Here is a 25,424-nt window from a genome sequence, read left to right on the forward strand (position 1 = left end):
CATCTAAACTCAAACTCGAGCTTAAACTCAAAAAAAATATCAGAGACATCAAACAAGACTCAACATCAAATTTACTTAAGAGTCTACTCTGAACAAAAAAAAAAAAAAAAAACCTCATGAGACTACATATAACATTCCATTGCAATTCAATTTAAGTTCATAGTGCCATATAATATTAATACTATAATCCACAATCCAAGTACCTATTACATTCCAAAATCCAAAAGACTTTAATACCAAAACAAGTCGACTATGTCAATCTATGACTCTATCATCCAAAGACTTTTATGAACAAAAAAAAAGTCAGACTATATCAATCTATGATGCAACTTTGAGTCTTTGACAACTGCAACATCTTGCTTTGAATATGTGCACATTGATCTTTGTCTTTGCCTTCTAAGGCGTCAGCATGCAAGCAAAACTCCAATCACTAGAACACAAAAAAAAACATGTAATTGTACTATGTACACAAGGCTCCCTCACCTGACACAAAAAAGAACCTGCAACAATACACAAAGTGTTAGGTGCATAGGGGTAAATGATATATAGCCTAAAAAGATATGGAAAGTGGTGGCAATACCATATTACCATAGAACTGACAAAGAAACAACCTCCCATTTTCATCCTTAAGTAGATTATAAAGTCAAAGGGAGGCTCACTTACTATCATTCGCAAAACTTACATTCATTCCCAAACCTTCTTGCAAGAGTTAATCATCATTATTCTCTTCCTCAACCTACAAAGTAAATTAAACGCCCAATTTTATATCACAAGATAAATATTACAAAAGCATTATAACACATCAATTTAAACAGAAAAATCAATTAAGCACTTACATTGAACAACTCTTCAATCCCACTATCACCGCGCAACCAATCTCCGCCGCAAAACAAAGCTTCAACTGCATCAGCCTTTAATGAGCTACGATACTGATCAAGAACCCTACCACCAAAGACTAAAAGCTGATTCGAAAACAAATCGGTGGTAACCGGAATAGAGAGTATGTCCCTAGCCAGTTTTGAAAGGTGTCGAAACTTAAGAGTATTTGCTTTCCACCAAGTTAAAGCATCAAAATCAGCATCCTCTTCTCCAGGTAGGTAAATGCTTTCTTCTAGGTATATGTCTAACTCAGATTTGTTTGGCTGAACCATATCCAATTGCCTCGCCCACGTATCAAACTCATTCCTACTCTTAGTTTTCACCTTTGAAGCACCAACTCCACTACCACTAGCTACACTACTAGCATTTCTTTCTGCATCTTTTGAAACATAATCATTAAACAAGTCGTACAAAGCATCTTTAACCTCATCTTTACATTTCTGAAGTTTATCGGGTGCATAAATCTTAGGAAAACAGAAATTAATCAATACCATCTTATACCGAGGATCTAAAACTGCTGCAAGTGCCATTAACAGGTTGCACTCTCCCCAATATTTGTCGAACTTATCCTTCATCTCCTTAGTCATGCTCCTAATATACTCTCTCTCATCAAATATCATGTCATTCAACAATTCCTTTATTTTCCAAATTTCAGGGAGAAACTGATTTGAAGTAGGATAGGAAGTTCCAGAAAAAATAAGTGTGACTTCATCAAAAATCTCTAAGAACTTGCACACCTCTTCAGCTCGCTCCCAATCCTCATCAGATGGTAACCAAACATAGTTGGGTTCTCTATCTTGGTACCTCACAAACACATCTTTGAACTCAATAGCAGTTGCTAACATAGCATAAGTAGAATTCCAGCGAGTAGAAACATCCAAAGGCAAGCTTTTAGAGGTTGCAATTGGCAGATGCAATTGTTTGACAATTTCATTAAACTTGTGAAGTCGTGAAGGAGTCAAAGTCACATACTTGACACTCTCCCGCACATTTACAATCACTCCGGCAATCTCTTTCAGCCCATCTTGCACCATGAGGTTCAAAATATGGGCACAACACCGAACATGAAATATCTTACCACCAAAAAACAGGTTTTCATTGGATGCAAAAATAGTTTTCAAACTACTTATAGCTTTGTCATTTGAAGATGCATTGTCTAGGGTGATTGTTGAAATCTTAGTTTCGAGTCCCCACTCAATAAGACACTCATGAATTGCATCTGCAATGGCAACACCAGTATGGGGAGGGGGCAAACGACAAAAGTTCAAGATACGCTTTTGTAACTTCCAATCAGAGCCCATGTAGTGTCCAGTGAGGCACATGTACCCCACTGTTTGATTTGAGGTCCACAAGTCTGAAGTTAGACTAACTCTATCGACAGTAGCTAACTTTAACTTTAACTTAGCTTTTTCACAACCATAAACTCTTATGCATTCCTGCCTAATAGCTTTGCGTTTCACTACCTCAAATCGTGGGTTAAGCATTTTACAAAGCAACAAAAAGCACTCATGTTCAACCATTCTAAAAGGGTACTCATGCACCATAATCATCTTAGCAATTACTTCTTTTATCATGTCTTTATCAAACTTGTAAGTACTTAAAGAACTACCACTATCAGCACCAAAATGTAATAGATGTTGCTGACCCTTACCAGAGATGCTAGCCTTTCGAGGTATACAAGTAAGTCGGTGCCTAAGAAGGCTACTCGTAGACCCCCTAGTAACAGCAAGTTCGTAAAAAAAGGGCTGCATTTCCCTTTCTTAATCCCACCCACTATTACTTCAGTAAAATCTTTCCAAGAAGCTTTTGATGTCTTCGTTGGTGCCTTCCTCTTTCGTGTCGTCATGGCTTCGTTAGGAGGCTGATCACCTATAGGTGGAACAACGCTATTTTCAGCTTGGGCAGTCACACTACCATCAGTTAACGAAGTTATGGTGGGTTGTTGCGTAGAGTTGGAAGCCATTTGTTGTGACATATCTGTAAAATAGCATTAGAAATTAAGGACATATCTAACATATAAGTGAAATGCAACCATTGAAAATCAGCTTATATAAGTAGCATACTAGCATTTCAACAATCGCCACTATAACCATTATATGATCAGATCCCTGGAGTTTATAGACACATTTTATCGTTGGTACCCACTTAGTTCCTTAGGATGGCCGAAAGATTCTCGGTAATGTCTTTGCACCAACATTTAATAGTTTGTCTGGCCTTTGACCTCGGCAATATAGCACACCTTAAACATGTTCGAGTAAGTGTCGGCCGGTTGAACCATTGACTAAAAACATTTGTTTGTCTCAGATGTTTTCCTTAGCATTCTAATACCATAACCTAGATTTGATGCAAGGGCACTCGAGAAAGCGTACTCTTATTGAAACTTTTCTTGAAGTCCCCCTACCGGACACCCCCAAAATAAAATGTTTCAAAGAATCATTAGCAAATGGTTTTGGTAACACAGATACACATAATAGATACACAATAAATAGGGAAAGGAAGAAGAAAGAAACAGCCAACGACAAGCCCACCATCACAACAGTTCTAAAAAGCCAGTATCACCAAAAATATCAAACGCACCAAATTCCAAAACTAAAAAAAAATACAATTCCTAAACCAATATAGAAACATTTCATAACAAACCCAAAACATCCAACAGAGAAAAAAAAATACATAGTTTCCATTTCAAATTAAAGTAAAGTTAGTTCTTTTACCTGAAAATACAAGTTCCAAATAATAAAATAAAACCCCATCTTGCAAAATCAATAAGTAGTACTACTGAAATGAAGAAAACACACTCAAACCAAACATATCTTAAACCAAAAAACAAAGTAACTAGGAAAGGAAATACCTTGAAGTTAAGATGAATGTGAGCACCAAATAATAAATAAGATGGTTGGTGCAACTGTGCAAAACCACTTCACAAACTTAACATGGAAAAAAAAAACCATCATTGAAGATGATTGTGAGCAAAAAAATAATAAATGAACAAGTAGAAATTGAAATAAATCAAATTGCTAACCTTAAATTGTTAGTTGTTTTGAGTTAAAGAGATAAGAGTTCAAGAAAAGATGAAAGAGAATAAGATGGAGTCATGGCGGCTGTTAGAGTGTTGCGTGTTAGGGTTTAAAGTGTTTAGTTATGTTGTTTAAATACATTGGGCAAATGGGTACGGGCTAATGGGCCATAGCTTCATGGGTTGTGGCCTTGTGGGATACTGGGATAGTGAGATATCTATGTGCTTATAAAACGAGTAGCTCGCGAGCTACTCGAGCTCAAGCTCGACTCGAGTAGTTCACGAGTAGCTCGCGAGCTACTCGAACTCGAACTCGAACTACTCGCTATCTAGAATGAGCTTTAAATTAAGCTCAAACTCGACTCATATCTTTATGCGGACGAGTTTGAGTCGAGCCTTCGACGAGCCGAACTCGAGTTACTCACGAACAGCTCGACTCGATGACCAGCCCTATAAACATGTACTATCGGTAATTTATATTTAGTTTTTACTGTTTAAATAGAGAAAAATTATCATATATACGAATAACAGTTTGTTTCGCATCTATAGAAATCAAATAATGAACTCATGAGGATTTCAAAATATAGATTTATGAGATCAAAAGATTTGTGCTTCATCTATATGCTGTTGATTCATGTTTAAATTTGATTGGGCTTTATTGTATAAACTGTCATGAATTGATTAGTAATTTAAATATTGAATTGTTTTGTGTATTGATTGAGCTGTTGGTTTATGTCGGTCGGTTGTTGTTTGAATGGGATTCGGTGTAGTGTGTGTTTGGGTACGGTAGAGTGGGGTGTTGAAGCTTGATTGGGTTGTTAATGGCGGAGAGATCCAGATCTAGTTTTGATTAAAGGTTTTTGGATTTTATGAATTGAGTTTTTGCTTTTATTAATGTTATAGGGTTTTTAATAAGAATTAAAACTGCTGGGATGAGGGTGGACGAAGATAGGAGTTGGTGGTGGCTGGAAACTGAGCTGCTGGTGTTAGTGGAGAGGATGACCGAGAGCACGATCCGGTGCTCTCGACCTTGTAGTGTTATGTTGGATCTATTGTTGAGATTGGGCTTGGGCCGGTTTGAATGTTACAAGTGGGCTTTAGATAACTTTTGGGCTTAGGCCTTTGTTTTGGTTAGTTTTAGTTTTATCTGGGCTAGTACGTGGTATGGGCCGATTATGTTTTTTAAATCGGATCCCTTTACTTAGTTTGATGGGACAGATGTATATATGGGTTTTTCTTTGAACTGGTTTAGTTTGTATAGTCTGAGTCACTATTAAATTTTGAGACGGATTAAGTTTTAACTTTATGGGCCAGTTTCTACTTTAAGTTATTAGGCCAGTTCTAGATCAAGTAAATTCTTTTGAAGTTAGAGGCCGGTTTCTTATTTTAGTTAAGCAGGATCAGGTTCGTATGCATGGTAATACCTCAAGTGTGCAAATAGTGGCTATTGTTGGATTAATGCTACTGTGCAAAATGAGCCACTTATAAATTGGACCATATGGGCTACTGTTGATTGCTTTTGTTGATTGCTACATGTGCAAGCTTTATAGAATAAGATGGATGCATGCACGTTGTGCGTTTTGCTTAAAACTTAAGGGCAATATTGTCAATCTACTAAACAACTGGGGGTAAAATAGTCAACAAAAGCATGGACGAAGAGATTGAGAGATACATTAAAAACAATATTTCATTATTTTGGGATTGTAGCTTAGGGTCGCAGACGTTAAAGTATTTTAGATTTTTTTTCTAATAAAGATAGGAGATCATAAGTGGAAATTTCTTGATCTTTGACTGGTTGACCAAGTTTGACTTTTGACATATTGAACTTTGCGGACAAATCTAATAATAGAATGTTGTCGAAACTTGTATAAACATATTTGTAATTATCTAATAAAGATTTGGCGTGGTATTGTGCAATAATATATATTTGGCATTGATAAACTTTGATTTTGAGTATGTGGCTGATAAGAACTACGAAGGCTTGATTTCAATCTTAAAAAATTTGGATACGTAGGCAGCTTTGAGCAAAAGTGCAGCCACTACACTATATTATATATTATATATAGTTGTTAGTTATTGTGATAATTAATTAAAGGTGTACAATGTTAGTACTTAATTGTGTACGTGATTGTGGTTGTTTAAAATGTATTCACGAGACATTTAGCTAATGTGTTATTCCTGATTGAACCTTTTGATATATATATGATTTATATAATTGATAATGAGGTGAGTTGATTAGTTATGGTGTTTGGAATATTTAGTAATGAACTATTTGTTTACGATATTGTGTATATGAGTGTGGTTATGTAAATTGTATTGGTTTGATTATAAGTCTGTTTATATTCAAGGATATTTAAGTGATTGATTTGCCTTGACGCGCGAAAATGACTCTCTGCATGTGTGGTATGTTTTGACATGAGTAATGCTAGTATAATTATAAGTGATAATAATGTTTTAATGTGTCACCCACATCTTTAGAACTCTCCACGCCTCAGGATTTGGTAATGAGATATTATGACTTGTGATGTCATGTGATAGATGGGTATTCATTGAATGTGTCATAAATGACCCGGGTATTCATTGAATGTGTCATGAATGACCCAATAGTTTGGACTGCCCTAGAGAGGAACTAAGGTATTCGCCTTGCGGGTTGGTCATATTCCTTGAATGTACGGGAATGTAGGTTTGGGTATTCTTTGAATGTGGCGGGAATGACTCAGGGCATTCATTGAATGTGCCATGAATGGCCCGTTAGTGTTATGATGGGTATTCCTTGAATGTGGCGGGAATGACCAAAGGTATTCATTGAATGTGCCATGAATGACCTGATATTTTGTTATGCCCAAAAGAGACTTTGTGATTATGTGTATGGAAATCCCAGAGATGGCTGTGACTCACAAGTTACGAGTTTACAAGATGAAAGTATGTTTCCTGGAGGCGATATCCCGCTTGGGACATATGTCTTGTAGTGGTACTCGGTGTGAGTGAGACACACAGATATGTGTGATTTGGCAAATGTGTGTAGTGCAAATCATGGAGTAGGAACTAAAGGTTGGGCTGTGTCTTTTAATAAATGAGTCAACAAGATAATTAATAAATAAAGTAAAATATTGATTTTACGTGTGATGGAGTTATTGCATATGATGTTTATGATTTCTTATGAGAAATGTTTACGTGGTTTGTATGAGTTGATACTCACAAGGGATGAAGGTACTCCTTGGGTGTGATGTTTCCCCGTTCTCATAAGTAGACGAGTGGGTTTTAAGTAAAAGTATATGAATTGTGTGATGTTATGGATGTGAAGTGTGACTGTGAATAATATTCGTAAATAATTGTGATATTTATATGACTGCGAAATTACTATAACTTGATATGTTATTACCAAAATATTAATGACTTGTGATAGTCTGAGATCTATGGTTATGCATGCAGAAAATGTTATGACGTAATGATGTCATATGAATGACTACCCTTGAGATAGGTATTATGATAAGTGGTATTCCCCGAATATGCGGGACGAACCAGGTTATATCAATTAGACTTAAATGTCTTAAATGAGGTTTGGTTATAAATGGAAATTTGACTGGCTGAGATAAATCATTTTATTGTGATGTCTAACTCTGTTTTGCAGGAGGGTAGGATCTATTAATCTTTTCTGCAGGGACGTAAGTATCCTACCCTAAGACGACGTGTTGGCTTAAAGGTAAGGTATACCAAACTCATATTTAATTAGGTTATCCTATGTGCATTTAATAAATAGAATGTAAGTGATATTTATGTTGTGAGTTATTTTTGGAAAGTGGGAATGATGAGTAATGTTATATGAGATTCTTGGAATTTGTATATTGGGGGTGAAATCTTACTTGGGAAGAAACTACACGCCGTTTTGGAAAACGGAACTGTATTGTCTTCCAAGTTGAAATGATGGTGGAGTGCAGTGGATAAGGACACGTGATTTGGAGTTGCTCTTGGAGTCTTCTGGTTTAAGATTTTTCTGAAGAGTTGGTTAGTTTCTTTATAGTTTAATAATGTGATTTAAGGATTGTTCCTTTTCGTTTCTTTTGATTTCAGTTTTGTATATATCGTGTTTGATAACAGGGTTTTGGGTTTTATTTCACCCCGGGTTTCCAGATAATTAAATATAATTGTTTTAAATATTGTCTGGAAATTTAGGGTGTGACACTATGCCAACCCAAATTCTAACCTAAAGGAACACTCCAAAATGCAACAAAGCAAACACATAGACTATCCCAATATCTTAAATTAAAAAGGTAACCGAGTAGAATTAGCAGTGCATTGACTATTTGGCGGGGAGTTGGAAATGGTGAGTTAGAAAAATTTGTGGCTAGAGGAGGGATGAGGTCGAGGGGAATTTCCACTCCAATTTCTGCCCCAGGGGTTCCTTTGTTCTTTGTGGTATTCTTTGGTGCGGAAGGTGGTGGGGGATTTGACAGTGTGGGCTTTGATGGAGGAGAGCTGGTGGTTGGTGGTGGCTATACCTACCACCACGACCTCTAGCTTCTATTGTTGGTAAAGAGAGTAACAAAATGAGAACAAACTAAAACTTAATGAACGAACCCATTTGTTGTGAATTTGTTTGAATCAACACAATATACTAGGTGTATTTATAGGCGCCACATTTTTCAATGGTACTCGTCTTTGTGAAAATTTGAAGGGAAACAAAAATGCCCTGTGACCACAATTGACAATCTATTCTACCTTACGGATAACATTCTCAGAACATGATCGAAAACTAGGGGTGTTCATGGGTCGGTTCCGGTTCGGTTTTTACCAGTTTCAGGTTCAGTTATATTTTTAATGGTTCCTACCGGGTTTGGTTCTTTCACTTTTTTTTCTTATATTTAGAAAACCCAGAACCATACCCATTAATTAAGTCGGTTCCAGTTCGGGTTTCGGTTCCTTCTCGGGTTATACATTATTATTACTTAAATTATGTTTTTAATTACGTAACCGATATAAAAGTTGGTTTTTAGTGCGACAATAACAATTGCATTGGTCCTAAATTCAATAATCTTTGAAAGTTTTCTAAAAACTTTAAATAAATCTCATAAATTGTACATACATATGTATTAACTTGCATTTCAAATCGAACACGTGTACATTATACTATACGTACATACATACATCCTATATAAATATATGTCACACACTAATTTGTGAGCATTGCACGCATTCATTATCATATATATATATATATAAGTGTAATATATCAAGTACGGGTGTACTTATATAAATATTATCGTGTACACGTTTATTAGTTAATACTAGCAAGATGCACGTGTTCTGCACGCGATGCCAAATAAAACCCACCGAAGTGGGTGAGCATACTTACAATTCACATTACGTGATGCAGTGGCAGCCATTGATTTGAAGGGAACTCCAATTCTATTTAATTTTCAGACATACGTAAGCAATAAACTTTTAAGTATAGCTCCAAATCACATGTACTTTGAGCCTAGTTTTGTCGTTAAGTAAAAAAGAAACTGGTTTTTGTGTCCAAAGTTTTGGAAGAGTTATAAAATATCAGCGGCGGTTTTAGAAAGTGAAACGATTTCTTATGTTCCAAGCTTGTTCAACGTTGAACAAAATGCTACGAGATATCAGAAGATTCATGAAAATATGATATGGGTAATTGATAAAATGAGATACCGAGCATTGATTGAAACGTTTCGATATATTAGTATGTCAATGACGAAAACAAAATGGAGTTCGCACAGCCTAACACGACAGTAGATATGCTTTTAGACTTTAGAATTCAGACAATTGATCTTGATTTGGTCTCTGGTCTGGTGTGAGGACCTTATTTTGATTGCTTTTTTTGGCTCACAGCCGGTTATGTGGTCTGAGTAATGTTGAGCCAGAGCTTCAGCCTTCAGGAACAATTGTGAAAAAAATAACATTATTTAGATAGCACCTCATATTCGTATCTTTTTGTACCATTGACGCTTAAATTTGTTGCACCAACTTTGGGCTACTAAGATAATAATCATTTCAACAGAAGGGATTGTTCCAAAATAGACAAAATAGAAATGGAGTAAGTATGTCACACTTGAGAATGCGCTCAATTTGCATATAACATGTATAAAGCTCCAAAGATTACAAGTACATTACATCTCTGCTAGATGACGCTCCCACCATTTGGCTTCTGCTCCATATAGCCTCAGATATTTCTTAAACTGACAATATTCTCCACATGACAGTTGAAAAGTGGTTCTCTTTACTGGTAGCCGAGGGTATTCGAATACCTCAAGCATAAGGCCAGGTCGTGTGTAATAGTTTACATAAAGCCAATCAGTATTGCAAACATGTATAAGAGTTTCACCATGTTGAGTAACTATTGCGAAAACATCCTGCAGATTCAAAGATGTTGGAGAAAATGAAATTCCCTGGTTCTCATTAGCCCTATACTCAGCTAAATATCGTTCTATCACTTCAGGGCTGCAATCTTTTTTCAATGTTTTGGCATCAACTTGCAAAAGAAAATAAAATTGTAAAGACTCTGTTGTGCCTGAAATATGTGCTCTTATTCCATCTTAAATTTGGAGCATCCAACTCAAAGCGGCAATAAGTGAAGAGGCTCCAGGAACTAATTTATTATATGAAAGACTTTAAACTCCTGGTGTGGGATACACTACATATCTCAACAGAGGTTATAGTAAGCGGGTATGCCTGTTAAAGAAACATTATGAATTTCCAAAAGGCCAAGGCGAGGGACAACTACCTTACCAGTTTTGCAAAGTTCCCTGCTGTCAAAGGGGTTGAATATCCATCAATAACAACCTGAAAGGATGAAAAAATATCATCAATATAGAGTTAAGTAGTCAAGACTTGGGAGGTTGGACAGTTGGACCCATAGTGTTGGGATCAAGTCCCGCATTGAAAGGGAAAGGAGATTCAAGGGTTCAGGGAAATAAAGTTGTAAGTATCCAAAAAAAAAGGTGTTAACATACACCTTGAGTGCCAGAGTGACTAACCTAAGCCTCTCAAAGCACTACCCTACTAGTGGACGACCTCAAGGTGGAAGATGGACAAAAAGATTGTGCCAAAAACTCAAATACATGTGGTCAAGACCTAGACTTAAAAAGGTTTAAAATAATGTTCATTGATTGTACAATTTCGAGCAACTACCAAGATATGCACTTATGCACTAATTTAAAAGGCATCGTGCATCTGCGCAAAATATTTACTTCTTAAGAGCGATTTGTAAAACTATCAAAAAAATAAGTGTTAACAATTTAACATACATCTTGAACACCGGTGACTAACCTAAGCCTCTCGAAGCACGCCCTATTAATAGACTACCTCAAGGTGGACAATGGACAAATAAATTGTGCCAAAAACTCACATACATGAGGTCAAGACCTAGACTTACACTGCTAAAAGTTTAATATATGTTTATTTACTGTACATTTTACAGTAATTACCTAGATATGCACTAATTCAATGGGCATTGTACATCTGCACAGAGTATTTACTTCTTAAGAGCGATTTGTGTAGAGTACCGAATGGCACCACAAGAACGTCTTCAGGATGTGTGATTATGAGAACGTGTAAATTATGAAACAGGTTTTTTTTTTAACTTTACATTCCTATATGCTAGCAAGTAAACCTGTTTGATCTATGGCGAACCTGAATGACGACCTGACTTTTGGATTCGCCAGCAACTGGAGAAAGGTTGAACCATCCCCTTTCTCTATGATGAATTCAATAGTACCTCTTCCTGTAAACCTTTAGTTATATGAAATGTTAGAATTTCAGGCAAAAATTGGTTAAGAGTCAAGAATACAATTATTGCAGAAGTATACAAGCAACCATAATCTCCCTTTCCTCCACAGCTCCACATGTCTAAGACCTCTGACATTCTAAACCTTGGTCTACCAAAATGAATGTGGTGCCACTAAATAGATACTTTCATAAGATATAAATCATTCTGTAAGAAAATCGGAGGCTTTTGTACCTTGGGTATTTCAGGTACTGTTTAGGTAACAAAAGGACAAATCTGAGCCCGACATTCCAAAATTAGAAAATGTGATCAGTTCTACACACCAACTCAAATGTACTATCTTGGACAGAACTCAAAGACTATCAAGATATGTTGGAGAACAAACACCTGTTTAGATAGGCTGAAACAATTTATGGTATATAATGATATTTCTTCGAACTTAATAATTACATCGGACTCACAATAAAAAAAAACCTGTAAAAAGCTCCAACTCATCAATAGTATCTAGTGAAGATGCAAGACCTGTTGATACTATGTCTGCATCCTTATCCTTTATGTAGTCAAGAAAGCTCTGCAATCCACCCTAGAAAACCAAGAACCGATTAAGAGTTTTTAATTCGTTCTGCAATTAGACTACTTGAGATGCTATATTAATAAGGCCTTAAAGTATATGTATACCAAATAGATAAGTTTTAAAGTTTTGTCATCACACTAAGACACTAAATAACTCCTTCCGTCAACTGTATGCAGTGGGTCAACATAACATGAAATGCCCTGGTTCTCATTAGCCCTACGCTCAGCTAAATATCATTCTATCGCTTCAGGGCTGCAATCTTTTTTGAAGACAAATAGTGCACTTACCTTTTGTCCAAATAGAGCAACAAGATCAAAAGCGGAAGCGGAATCGTCGATGATCAAAGATATGTCTCTTGGTGTCGTCGCCACAATTACTAGAATAGTGGCTTTGTTTTCACACAGTAAAACCCTATATAGTTGGCCAATGATTAATGGAGAGAAGAGAGAGTGAGAATCAGAATCTTGGAGTAATTCTACGTTGGTTACTCTTCCCTTCTTATAGGGAGAAAGTGATACATATGTATCCTAAGTGATACTTATCTCAATCTCAACAAGTAGAGTTTTACCTTACTTGGAGACTTGAGTCTTTATCCAACTTGGACGTATGCACATAGCCCATGTCTTACATTTTTTCAATGTTTTGGCATCAGCCTGCAAAAGAAAATAAAATTGTAAAGACTCTGTTCAGAGGCTCTGTTGCCATCTTGACAGCCGGAAGAGTACTGAAAAGCAAAGGCCTCAATATGTAAACCTCTTCGTCATACTTCACATTGCAAGGTGTAGTAGTTTTCATTATTGAAGCCTCAACCCCCTTCAATAAGTACCCATGAACCAGCAGGAGCTTCGGCTACAGGAGCGCGGTAACAGGCTTTGTTACTTCTTTTACAGTCATGTCTTCTTGGTCTTTCTGTAAATAACCTTAACCCAATACAAGCACAGTTGGTCCTGTCTGAATCTCACCTCTATAAACTCTACCGAAAGCTTCAAATCGCTACACTCAGACTTGGGATGAAGTTTGGTTATATTAACCATGCGACGACCAAAAGGATCACAATCCATTCCTTAAAAACTGAAGAGTCTTGCTGAGGTCCTATGTATATACACTCAACCTTTTTAGGCACAGCTTCCTTGGCAGAAAGGATATGTTGAACCAACATATCAGTGAAGCCTGTGGCAAACCCAAAAAGAAAGCTGCAAGCCAACCCTAGCAGAGGCTAGACATTCAACCTATATGCTGCATTACTAAGAGTGACACCAAGTTCTGCAAGAGTCACCTCCACACTCTTCTTATGCTCTCCAAATAATACTTGGTTATAGAGGTTCAAGGACAAACTGCACAAATGATATTTCCTCTCCATTCATGCTAACTTTTGGCTATTACACTCCAAAATGTATTCCACAGTTCCCGAACAATATTAGCCTGATTTCTTTTTTATTTTTTACATCTTATTTTCTACATTTTCGGTCTTTCTGAATTAAGTCGAACTAAACAAAATTAGATTGTCATCTAGGAAAAAAAAAACATTATGGTTCAAATTAAACAGACATAAACAAACAAAATTATCAATATTCTCAAAAGTTGTTCCACAACCCAAGATGAATGTAAGTTCATCAGTTCAACCACTAAATAAAAAAGTCTTCTAAGTGTAGCTTAATTAGCAAAACATACAACCTAATAGAGAACAATAACAAAATATATAGGCTCATATCCCACTCAAACGTGAATATGAAATGCACGTTATAGTCATTTAAGATGGTATAACAGAAGTCAGAGAGGTTGTTACTCGATCTTGTAGAAGTCGGAGAGGCTGAATACTTGACTAGCAGTTATCCCATTATTAACTTGACTAACAGTCTAGCAAACAATTAATCGAGGTAATCGAGTAAAAAATCCCATGAATATAGAAGAAGCAACCTAGACTAACAATTCATGAAATTACTGTGTTTCAACTTTACATGACCTGTAACACCTTAATATTAGTTTATCAACCGAAATTTGATAATTTAATTTAGTATGATAATCATAGTCAATCATCTATCGTAGTTCTTTATGGCCATAAAATGTGATTCCCAAGTTCAGTAATCTCATGAACATCAAAGCTCACTCATCATCTCTTGATAACATCATAGTACATAGGTGCAAGATGCAACCATTTTGTAGATGATATGGTTGAAAGTGATCCATGGCCTACTTGCCTATGAATTGTTTAAGGTACTGGTAAGAGTAAGATAGTTGCTGTTCTTGAGATACAATTATAAGTAGGGTGATCTCGGTCTTTCATTGTGTTGTGATCCCTACTCTTCCTTATCTTTATCTTCATTGAGTTTGAGTGATTGATTGACTATAATCTGTAATAGTATCTCATCAAGTGCAGACATAACATTAAGATAGAGATCCTTCACCACATACCCAAACTGTTGAAGAGGAAGCCAAAGCACCTATGAGCTTTAATACCGCTCTTTAATACCGCTTTAGTTAAAACTCAATGACAAATTGTTAAATTGAAAAGTAGAAGTATAGAACACAACCAAAAATCATTTCAACTGTAAACTTGAGTAGACACTTATTTCACCACATTATTTGCAAGAAAACAGTGAAAACAAACTGAAAAGTAACGCAATCTAAAAGTCAAAATGACCATGAGAAATTGAGAATGTTCCAATTCAGTGTAGGCATGAGTTCAATCAACAACTAATTTGTTCGGCCACCCAACAATCATTATCATCGTCAATGATCGTCTTGTCAAAATCAATATTTAACTCAATTCCAGCCATTTTGGAAAATAAAAGTCGTTACGTTATATGGTGCTCCTGGAAATGGAGTACTAAGTTGAATTCCCCTTTTATTCCTAAATAATTATATGTGCTTTTACCCAACAAAGTCAAAGCCTTTACGTTATCATATTTAATGGAGTTTTCTGGGAGGGATGGGGTAATACCACCAAGAACACAAAGCTTAAAGATTAGCAAAATTCAGTAAGTGCTAAATATTCAAGAAGATCTCAAGTATGAATCTCAGGTTACTTGGGTTAGCAAGAGTGCAAGACAGGTGTGGTATTATGGTACCAACTTCCAAGTGCTAATAGGAGGAAACAAAATTTGTAGCAAAAATAAAATTAAAAAAAATAAAAATTATCGGACACCTGTGTGTAAATCAAAACTTAAATCTAGGTACACCCTTTGTGTTGGCTTTGTTGGAATGGTCTGGCCTATAGAACGGGATATCTTTTTGCTCAAACATTTATATATCTAATTTATAACTTATTCTTTTATGACATGAGTTTTTTTTTCCTTTTCTTTTTCCTACATGTCCTTCTTTTAATTCAAAAAGTTGAATATTTGAAATACCCCCTTTGCCTCCTCCCAACCACTCTAACTTCCTCCCAAGCCTCCCCGCCACAGGATCTAAATAGCTTTAGAAGAAGACCAAGATATTTGGAAAGGAAACGACTGAAAGTCACATTCAAGCACATAATGCAAAGTCTTGATATTTCCTAGTTCCTACTCCACCACCTAAATTGGTCAACACCTACCAATCCCTAGAAATGTTTAGTTCTATCGGCAAAGTAAACTGGGGAAATGAACGCAGTATTCCAACCAATTTTGGAACCCTTCAAAATGGCCCTACGGCACTACGTTGGCACATCAAAAGTTAGATAAGAAGTCCGCTTGTATAATCTATAAGGCAAATTTTCTGAAAGTTGTACTACTAAATCTAATTCTAGTCAAATGTATGTAAATAACTCCTTAGTCGGTGTGTATTTACTGGTAATTATTGCATCAAGTTTAACAACCTTAAGTGGCAAAATATGCTAGTTGTTGATCAAGTTGCAATCGGCATGGAAGGAGTGTATAGTGTTAGAAAGTTATGGAACCATGAGGATAATAGTAACAATACACAATTTACCAAGGTTGGTAACATAAACAACACCGCACCAAGCCAATTTGTTATTAAGGAAATCTGGATATTATGGCTATTTATTAAAAAATTGAAAAGTTATAGATTGAATACCTTGAGTTGCTGGGCAAAGAGAATAGATGAAGTGTGAGCTTGAAATCCATATACGTATTTCAATCCACAATCGAGCAGATTGGCCATACCATCATCACATCCATCACTTATTTTTTCCCTTCCCCTTGAAGAACACTTGATCTTACACTAATTTCATCATGAATTAAGCATTTTCCAGCCGATTTATCCTCAGAAAACATGAATCCTCCAGTGATACATCTCCTCTCTTACTCCTATGCATTCAAGTACAAAAAACTGCCCAAATTGAGAATGAGACAAAGATTCCTTCCAAATAAGTTGCTACAAAACTGGTCCCAGTCTTAGTGTATATAAAGACATAATTCAAGTTATTTTTGTTAAGTATCACCTTATCAATTATCCATGAGAAGGGGTATATAGGCAGATCCCTAGGCGCTAAGAGATTACCACCCCTTAACCCACTTATCCTATTTTGTCCCACCTCTTGCTTCCTTAGTAAGGTACAAAGGTAAGAGTTACAACTCCAAGATACAGACATATAAAGTTAAATCATTAAGTAATTACAATTAAACACAAAATCTTGAAACTTGTAGTCGTCTAAAGGTGTTGCACTAACCACCTAACTTTGCATGTCAATGGGGAAACACAAACGGTAAGACTATTACCTAAACGTAAGTGATAGTACCTTGTACCTTAGTTTGCATTATATTCATAGGTTATCCTAAAGGCCTTAAGTAGACTCCAACGTCTCCAATCATATAAATCCAGCAGATCCAAGATGTTGACACGACTTTTTCGAATAAACACACTTCAAACCGCATACATTGGTACAAAGGACTAAACAATATCGGTGTTTGCATAAAGTAGGAAGATCTTTATGAGGAACTAACCTTGAGTTCCTGGAGACTACGCTTTGAAGCCACGTCCAAACTCGAAAACGATTTTATGTTTTTTTATTTTTTTGCTTCTCCAATTGTGAATGATAAAAACCCCCAATTCCTCAATTTAAACACACCCCCAATGTCTATAACAATTTGGTAAGGTGGTAAAATTAGTGTACAACACAACTCACCGTTAACTTCCAATGCGAAGCACTAAGAAACCAACAAAAACACATGAAGTTCACATTCTCAAATCTCACGCAATGATCACACAATCGAATCCAAAAACAAAAAGTCAGGATATTTTTTTGAGAAAACCATTTTTTAGATACAACAGGTTGCAAGCAAAACCCGAAACCCAATTTCACGCTACAAAAAAAGAAAACCACAAATCTTCAAGACAAATTGTATGTCTTAAGACAAACTATTTCATTGACTCTCCACTCTATATCTTAAGACATTTAAGACAAACTGTACGTAGAATTGGCAAAATGGAAAAAACATTGCATATATTAATTATAGACAAAGAGGCGCAATTCAAGATGTAATTCTTTAGAGGCAAATACTTAGAGAAGGCTAGAGCCCTAGCTAGTACATTTAAAGTATTATTGAGTTCCTCTCACCACTATAAATTGTCTACAAGCATATATAGTTCATAATCAGTGTAATGTTATATATTTGGGTAAACTCGCACCCAAAACAAAACGACATTTATCTTGCAGTAGTATCTGGACAGAAATGAAAATCAATCGGACTGTACAATGAGAGAAAATGAAGAAATGATGCCCGGAAATTAGATGTTCTGAAGTTTTATGCAAGCATGTTAAAAATTAGAAGTATTTAGTTTGAATAAAAAACTAAACTAAACGAACAAAGAAAAAAAACTAATAATGATATAAGAATCAAATTATGTCATACCTTGATAATGGCTACAATTTTTTCAGACGTGTAGCTCTGTTTAGTAGAACTTGACAACTAAAACAAAATATATGTGTACTCTGTCATCTCCTAGAGTGCATAAGGAAATTTCTCTTCAATCTGCACAATACACAAATCCAGACAGTGTAGAATTTCTCTTCAATCTGCAAGCAAAACTCAATGAAAAACAATATATAAGTACAGGAAACTAAAAATGTAAAACGTTGTAATGTCGAGTGAACAATTTATGTATGCATATTAAAAGATAACCAAATGAACTATGCACCTGATACCATTTGTGAAAAGAATTATGCAAAATGGAAAAATAAATAAATAAATATATCTGTGAAGGCATTGTATAAAACTATAAATAAAGACATACCTAATGCAGAGATTGCAACAGATTAAAAGTTTTGATTTTCTACAAAATTCAATATAAACCAAAACACATATTAGGATTAAAAAAAAAATAATAAATTATGACAAAGAATTAGAATTGTTTCATAAACGAATCTTTGTTCTTTGTTCTGACTTCTGACTTCTTAGGTAACAATCAGAAACTTTGAGGATTTAGTCTCTAGTTTTGGAGCAGAATCTCCGTTTACACTTAAACATTACATGATTTGAAAAATCAACTCAAGATTTCGAAAGAAAAAATTTGATCAAGTCAATGAGTCAACTACTAAGTTGATGTTGATGATGCATGAGCATTAAATTAATCAATTGGGTGACAACTACTTGGATGTAATGCCTCATGGAGTGACACCAAAGCATAAGTACTGTTACATTCATGAGACAAATGCATTTATGTGTGCATGGTCTCTATTTCTGTAATACCAAATGTCAGTATAAATCGTCCATTGTTGAGGAAGTTCTGTAATGCACTTATGTTGCATCACAAGGTTAAAAAAAAAAAAAAAATGAAAAAGGGGGGGACTCACATTATTGTAAGTATCTCTTCTCTTGAATATTTAGAAATAGCTTGTTGAAGGTGAGCAGCAGTCTTCCCATCTATTGTTGCAATTGAATAAAAGCTTGAAAGAAAATGAACCCCTTGGCTTCTAGGAGTTATCGTACTTCCTTCTGCATAATCTTAAGTGTTTTCCCTTGTTTGAGCTGCATTACTGCACCAATACACCAAGCAATGAGAAATTTGAGCCAATGGATCAATCATTTAAGGTGTGTTTTATTGTCAGCATGAATTCAATCGAACATGTCATAGGGTAAAGGTATCGTTGCAAGAATATTACTGGAAACCTTGTGTTTAGAAATGATGTAACCACTTTAAAACGTGTATTTCCATAATACTCCAGCTAGATCAAAAATGTAAAAATGATGGTCATACATAAATAACCAACACAAACATCAAACATTTCATTACTTACTTTTTGATTTATAACTATCTTCCCTAAACAGGTGCTTCCTTTGGCCATTTTGGACTAACATAAATCCATGAGTCACTACTGTAACTTCAACATCAGGGCCAAGTTCAATTCTCAAACTATCTTTGAAATTTATTAGCATCGTTTTGCATGCATTATAGATGGTCATTCCTGGAAATGGAAACCATCTGCCAGCTGAAGTCAAAAGCGTAGAAGTATCTCGTAAAGTTTCCCATGCAAGTACTTGAAAAATCAGCACGATAGTGAAGCACAAATTTCAGTTGGATGAAGTCATAAAAGTAAATTGAAATCATGAGAAAGTACCACTTAACAGACTGATAGGAAAAAGATGCAGACAGTCATAATGACAATGCCACATATAGACAGCTCAAGTTGTAGCATAATTAGGATCCTTTAAGTTATTTCCATTGCTTCGCCAAATCAAAATGTAATACATCAATAACAACCTAAACTTAAGCTTAGACTCTCTGTACTGACAAAGAACAAAAAACAACATAAGCCAATACGCCATGCTTGCCAAATTTGATACACCCATCTGGGCAATTCGAATTTGAATATGAATTGAGCTGAAATATAGAATAGTTTGTACTGTACGTCAATTGGGATACTTTGTCAGTGAAACTCTGATAGCACGAATTGTTTACGCAAAAGTATTATAATCATTATGACATGTTACACAAATTCTATTAGAACTTAGCAATGGAACTTATAGATGGAATACAACCTATTACCATAAAAAAAAATAATAATAATAAATAAATAAAAAAAAAAAAAACCCTATATATGGTGGTCAAACTCTTATCTAACCCTACAAATAAAGTACACTAACTATAGCGAGAAATATCGGCGTCAAACTCCTTTTACAGGATGACTCTCTGAAGACTTTATTATCACCCATTTGTACAGCTATTTGAATCACAAAACACGCAACTCTTTAATAATGAGCTTTCGTATACCGTAAGTGGTTCAAAAAATTAATTATCAAAGTTAAAGACACTTACCTATTGCATTTTTATCTACTGTTTAGCCAGCATAATGTCGAAACAGTGACCCGAAAGTAGCTGCCAGTAGTCTGCCACGGGTTACACCCTACTCCCAATTTCATCTACGTTTTGCACTTGCATCTAATATCTCCAGCTTGCACAATAAGCCGATGAGTAGCCTTTTAAAAATAATCGGTGAAGTGAATATTTGATATTGGACTGTGTTGCACGGGTATGGCTGAGACACAGCAAAGACACTCTAGAGACATGGCATTTTCAGTTAAAATATGGAGTGTCCGACACGGGTACGACTTCCATTTTGAAGTACCCACATAACACAGATATTGGATAACTGCTATATATTAGTTAGAACTTATGACTCAATTACAACACAAATATAGCCAATAGTGAAAGTACACAAACGATCTTACCCAATGAATGATGTCTATCACCAAATATTGTGCTACTACTTGAATTCAGTAGGGGATTCTTCATAGGAGAGCTAGGCTCGCCTTAGTTGTATTCTTTATCTGCACGTATGGACTGGTGCTTTCCCATCCTTTCCCCTAAGCTTCAGTAACTTAGTGTCGGTGGTTATCTTATGCACAAAAACATATAAGAGTATTAAAATATAGCTCCTATACATAATTGGATAAAATATAGAACGTTGTATTGGCCTAACTTTTTTCTTTAGTGGATCTTTTATTTGCATCTGACACAAATATATACTAATTATTTCCTTTTAATATGTATGGCTTACCAACATGAGATGAATATCAATAAAAGGTTTCGACACATACCTGATTCGCCAAGATTAAGAAGAATAAGTTCCATCCCAAAGCATCTTTCCATCCTGACCATATCAGGTATGCACATCTTGGCGAATCTTCCATCCCAAAGCATCTCGCCAATAATATGTATGCCATATATTCTCACTAATAAGGCTAACAATCCCATGGTCAATTGGGTATTTTAACGTAAGGACACCTCTTTTAAACTGGGCTTCATCTCCCACATGTGCATCTTTCTGCCCCATTGCAAAGAGCAGAGCAGAGGACCATGAGCATGAGAGTAACACCATAAATACAGTTAAGTCGGGTTAGTTGAACATGAACACCGAACTACCGAACATTGATCTGATCATGAACGAAAACAAAATAAACATATGACCCGTTATCTAAAAGCTCTGTAATGAAACTTACTTTGTGCCATTCTTCCGAAAGCTCTCTGCTACTCACAAGAAAATGCAAGGTTAAACCTCCTAGATGTGATGGATCAATTCATTCTTATCCAATAAAAGTGTATTTATTTCCTTAAGAGCTGCTAAAAAGATAAATTTACCATAGCCACTTTCTCCAATCAGAGCGACAGTGTAGATAGTACTAAAGTTTGTCAATCTTAAAAATGAATATATATATATATAGGAGAAGCATTGTCCAGTTGACTACTGTACATGTATGAACTTGAATAGTCCATTTAGATTTTAAAGCATATATATTTACATGTGTGCTCTAACTCCAATCTTAGCTGCTTTGATTTTCTTCTTAGATGTCACCCTCACTTTCAACATATGTTATTAAGAAGCTTTAGATAAGAATCCTTAATTATACTGGACTTCAGGACATTACCTTGCCGAATTCAACAAAGTGAAACAAAGGTCTTGAACAGAGTTCATCCTTTTCAACAAAGATGATCAATATGACTTCATCCTTCTTTAACGAGAGTTCCAATCTTCACCAAATTTCTTAAAAACACATCATAAAGAACTGTTCATACAATTAAATCGAATTTGAAGAGAAAAAAAAAAATCTTGTTGCCGTGGTACAACGGCGTAATTGACCGGCCTTCAAAGAACTCGATTTCTTCTTTCAACTTGTTATATCTTCTTCACGCTCAATTGGGGTTCTGTAAAACACCAAGTCTTCTTCTTCGCCATTTTTTATTAATTTTCAAATTGGGGTTTTTGGAAGTAGCAAATTTTGAGAGAAAGCACACAAAAAAACTTTATGGGAGTGTGTACGTACGTGTGTTGTGTCTTGAACTCACAATAATTAGACCATGGGTGCAGCCCAAATTGAGGGGAAGATGAAGAGAAAAACGGTTCGTATTCTCTGATTATACCTTTCCTTTTCTTAACCTCTTATTAAATAACCCAATTATTGCTAATTAAATGGCATATTGAAAATTGAAAATGGGGTGGACTTGGTTTTCTAATATACTGTCACATGAAAATACTGATTGCTCTTATTTAAAGGTGTAAGGGCATCTCTAATGGGGGGTGTAAAATTACACCTCCACGTAGGTTAGGGGTGGGAATTTGGCCCTAATGACCCTAACCCGGCCCTGACCGACCCGACTCTAATTCCTATAAAGCCCTCACAGAGTTTAGGGTAGGGCCGACCCGGCCCTAATGCCTTCTAAGGCAGGGTCAGGGCTAAGGTTTTGAAACATAGGCCCGACCCTAACCAAGCCCTAGTTATAATTTCACTATAAAATACACAACTAAAACTATCCAACTCCTTGTTACATATTTTCAATTAAAATAACATTGTCTTTTGTAATTTATTACTTACCGTATGGGTACTTCTAATAACTTGTCTTATATCATAAAAACTTGTAAACCTAATTGTTTCTATCTCACAACTCACGTACACCTCACAACTCCCCGTCTAACCTAGTCGCCAAGAACAATAATGAGCACTGGGCACTAGCCTAATGAAAAATAGGTTGACGTTAGTAAAAACTCATTCCATACTCTTATTTGTCTTTGTGTTCTTTAATGTTAAATGTAATTTTGGTGAGATTTGAGTACAAGAAATAACGGATTTATGTCAGTGAAAGCTCATTCCAAAATGTGTCTTGTGCATTTTAACTGTAATTTTGAAATATAAATATGAGTCTCTATGTACTTCAGTTTATTAGATTGTGGATATGCATTTTAAATTGTTGGATTTATCAAGAATTATTACTAGATTAGTTGTTATTCAAATTTCAAAGTGGTGGGACTTTGAGTTTGCAAATCTTTGAAATTTTTTTGTAATATAAATGAGTTTTAAAACTAATGCAGTAAAAAAAATAAAATATATAGGCCCGGCCCGACCCGGCCCTAAACTGTTAAAGATGGCTTAGGGTAGGGTCAGGGCTTGAAATTTAGACTTATGACCCAGCCCGACCCGGCCCTATGGGGACTTTAGGGCCGGGCTGGCCCGGCCCTAATAACTGAAAGGCTTTAAATGTTTAGGGTCGGGCTACCGGCCCGGCCCATTGCCCACCCCTAACGTAGGTGCCATTAGGATTTTACACCTCTAATTGTATAGTATTATATAACTTATAAATATCCACACTCTATACTTTTCAATGGAGAAGTGTAAAAAAAAAAATAGATTTTAAACTCGGACGTCACTTTAAGTGACGTCCGAGTTAAAAAATTACTTTAGAAGTAGAGAGGGACGTTACTTAAAGTGACGTCCAAAAATTATTTCACTCGGGCGTCGGGTTCGAAAGTGTAAAGCCCGTGCTTTTATTAACTAATAGCGAGGGGAATTCCCCACCCTTTTTATTAGCTAATACACTGTTACCTACAGTATAGCACCCCTATTGGAGAGAGTTTTTTTTATATTTGGGGTGTAAAATTTCCACTCTATACGGTTTACACCCTCCATTGGAGATGCCCTAAACAATATTTTTATTTAAGGACAATATCGGTACTGAAAATTTATAAAGGCATAAAAAGACAAAGTAATCTTCATTAATAAATATCTAGGCATCTGATTTTATTATTCATCAAGGGTATTATGCGTCAGAAAAAGACCCGGATGAATTTAAGAGGCCACGATCATTATAGGCTCTACTACTAGTAGAGATATACAATGTATTAATTAATTTATATTATATATGCGTGTAGTCGTTGACATTATTATTAATATTTATAATACAAATGTTCAATATAATGTTACAAAACATGCATTTAATTAAGGGTTTTTTAGACTTTGGTACAACTTTTTAGACCGATATTAGGAAATAGTACGTAATTTCAAAAAAAAAATTAAGAAATAGTACCACTTCTATCAGTTGACCGAAGTCAAACTGTTTCAATATGTTCAGATTTTCATAATATCCACAATACCCTCAAGGCTTTTTAGACTTTTGTACCACTTTATAGACCGATATTAGGAAATAGTACCAAATTTAAAAAAATTAGGAAATATATAGTACCACTTCTGTCAGTTGACTGAAGTCACACTGTCGATATATCTCCACAAATGTCGATATCTTCTATACATATCACGAATTACCATTCCGATATTTCAACAATACATGCAAAATTCCAATATTTCAATATTTTCAAATGAGGACTAATTTAAATATCAGTTTTCTAGCTTTACCCCCTCCCCCCCAGTTCTTTCATCTAGAGGTTTATCCCCCAAGATTACACCACATCCAAGTCAAATGTTATCTTTTTGGTCAATGAATATAAAAAGACTTCATTGCCCTTTGCCCTTTTAATAGTTTTCTAGCTTTACCTCCCGAACTTAGGCCAATTAGCTTTATCCCCCCAGTTCTTTCATCTAGAGGTTTCCCCCCCCCCCCAGTTCTTTCATCTAGAGGTTTACTCCCCCCCCCAAGACCACAACATATCCAAGTCAACTGAGTTTGACGTAATAGTTTTGGTCAAGACAAATGAAAAGACTCAAATGCCCTTTTCTAGGTATAATTACATAAATACCCTATGACTTTGGCGAAAACAAAATTGGAATTCAAATCATCTAGGACACATGTCATGATCTTGTGAACTCTATCCGACGGCCATACACCATCACTACCATCACTGCAACATTATCTTCTCCAAGCCATACACCATTACCACATAAAAAGACTTCATTGCCCTTTCACGGTTGGTTTTCTCTTAGCATACATGTAGCTTTTAACAATCGTAAGATTAATTATGTAATTTCATAATGTTAAGGGTGTGGATGTCATTTGATAAGAATTGGTAGTAGCCGTCGGATAGAGTTCACAAGATCATGACATGTGTC

General features: G+C 35.6%; 1 protein-coding gene and 2 long non-coding RNA genes across 7 annotated transcripts; all 3 read right to left on the minus strand.

Annotated features, from left to right (window-relative positions):
• Positions 1–268: 268 nt before the first annotated feature.
• On the minus strand, positions 269–4,312 carry LOC147487314 (zinc finger BED domain-containing protein RICESLEEPER 2-like). 2 transcript variants are annotated; one of them, XM_086575002.1, is made up of 4 exons: positions 3,899–4,312; positions 3,728–3,781; positions 837–2,856; positions 269–736 (listed from the first exon to the last, which is right to left on the minus strand). In XM_086575002.1, the coding sequence occupies exons 3-4, from the start codon at positions 2,628–2,630 to the stop codon at positions 710–712; spliced, it is 1,821 nt and encodes a 606-aa protein (XP_086431128.1). In that variant the 5' UTR covers positions 2,631–2,856; positions 3,728–3,781; positions 3,899–4,312; the 3' UTR covers positions 269–709. The 2 variants fall into 2 exon arrangements, with proteins under 2 accessions (XP_086431128.1, XP_086431127.1); XM_086575001.1 differs by having other exon boundaries at positions 3,728–3,803.
• A 5,648-nt stretch (positions 4,313–9,960) lies between these two features.
• Positions 9,961–11,898, minus strand: LOC147487315 (uncharacterized). The gene is made up of 3 exons (XR_015202363.1): positions 11,543–11,898; positions 10,635–10,693; positions 9,961–10,263 (listed from the first exon to the last, which is right to left on the minus strand). It is a non-coding gene; the product is annotated as an uncharacterized LOC147487315 (long non-coding RNA).
• Positions 11,899–16,071: 4,173 nt separating this feature from the next.
• LOC147487316 (uncharacterized) lies at positions 16,072–21,732 on the minus strand. 4 transcript variants are annotated; one of them, XR_015201517.1, is made up of 5 exons: positions 21,591–21,732; positions 21,189–21,415; positions 18,944–19,126; positions 18,003–18,166; positions 16,073–16,457 (listed from the first exon to the last, which is right to left on the minus strand). It is a non-coding gene; the product is annotated as an uncharacterized LOC147487316 (long non-coding RNA). The 4 variants fall into 4 exon arrangements; XR_015201516.1 differs by lacking the exons at positions 18,944–19,126; positions 21,189–21,415; positions 21,591–21,732 and adding exons at positions 16,592–16,694; positions 18,385–18,459 and having other exon boundaries at positions 16,072–16,457; XR_015201515.1 differs by lacking the exon at positions 21,591–21,732 and having other exon boundaries at positions 16,075–16,457; positions 21,189–21,576.
• Positions 21,733–25,424: the final 3,692 nt, after the last annotated feature.

Source organism: Coptis chinensis, chromosome 7 (genome assembly GCF_015680905.1).
Source record: "Coptis chinensis isolate HL-2020 chromosome 7, ASM1568090v1, whole genome shotgun sequence".
Taxonomy (NCBI): Eukaryota; Viridiplantae; Streptophyta; class Magnoliopsida; order Ranunculales; family Ranunculaceae; genus Coptis; species Coptis chinensis.

Bases quoted from the DNA above. Each gene is read 5' to 3' on its own strand.
- LOC147487314 (XM_086575002.1), bottom strand. From the start codon at position 2,630: ATGCAGCCCTTTTTTTACGAACTTGCTGTTACTAGGGGGTCTACGAGT. The intron at 737-836 runs GTAAGTGCTTAA...TTTACTTTGTAG, and splicing joins GGATTGAAGAGTTGTTCAAT to GTTGAGGAAGAGAATAATGA.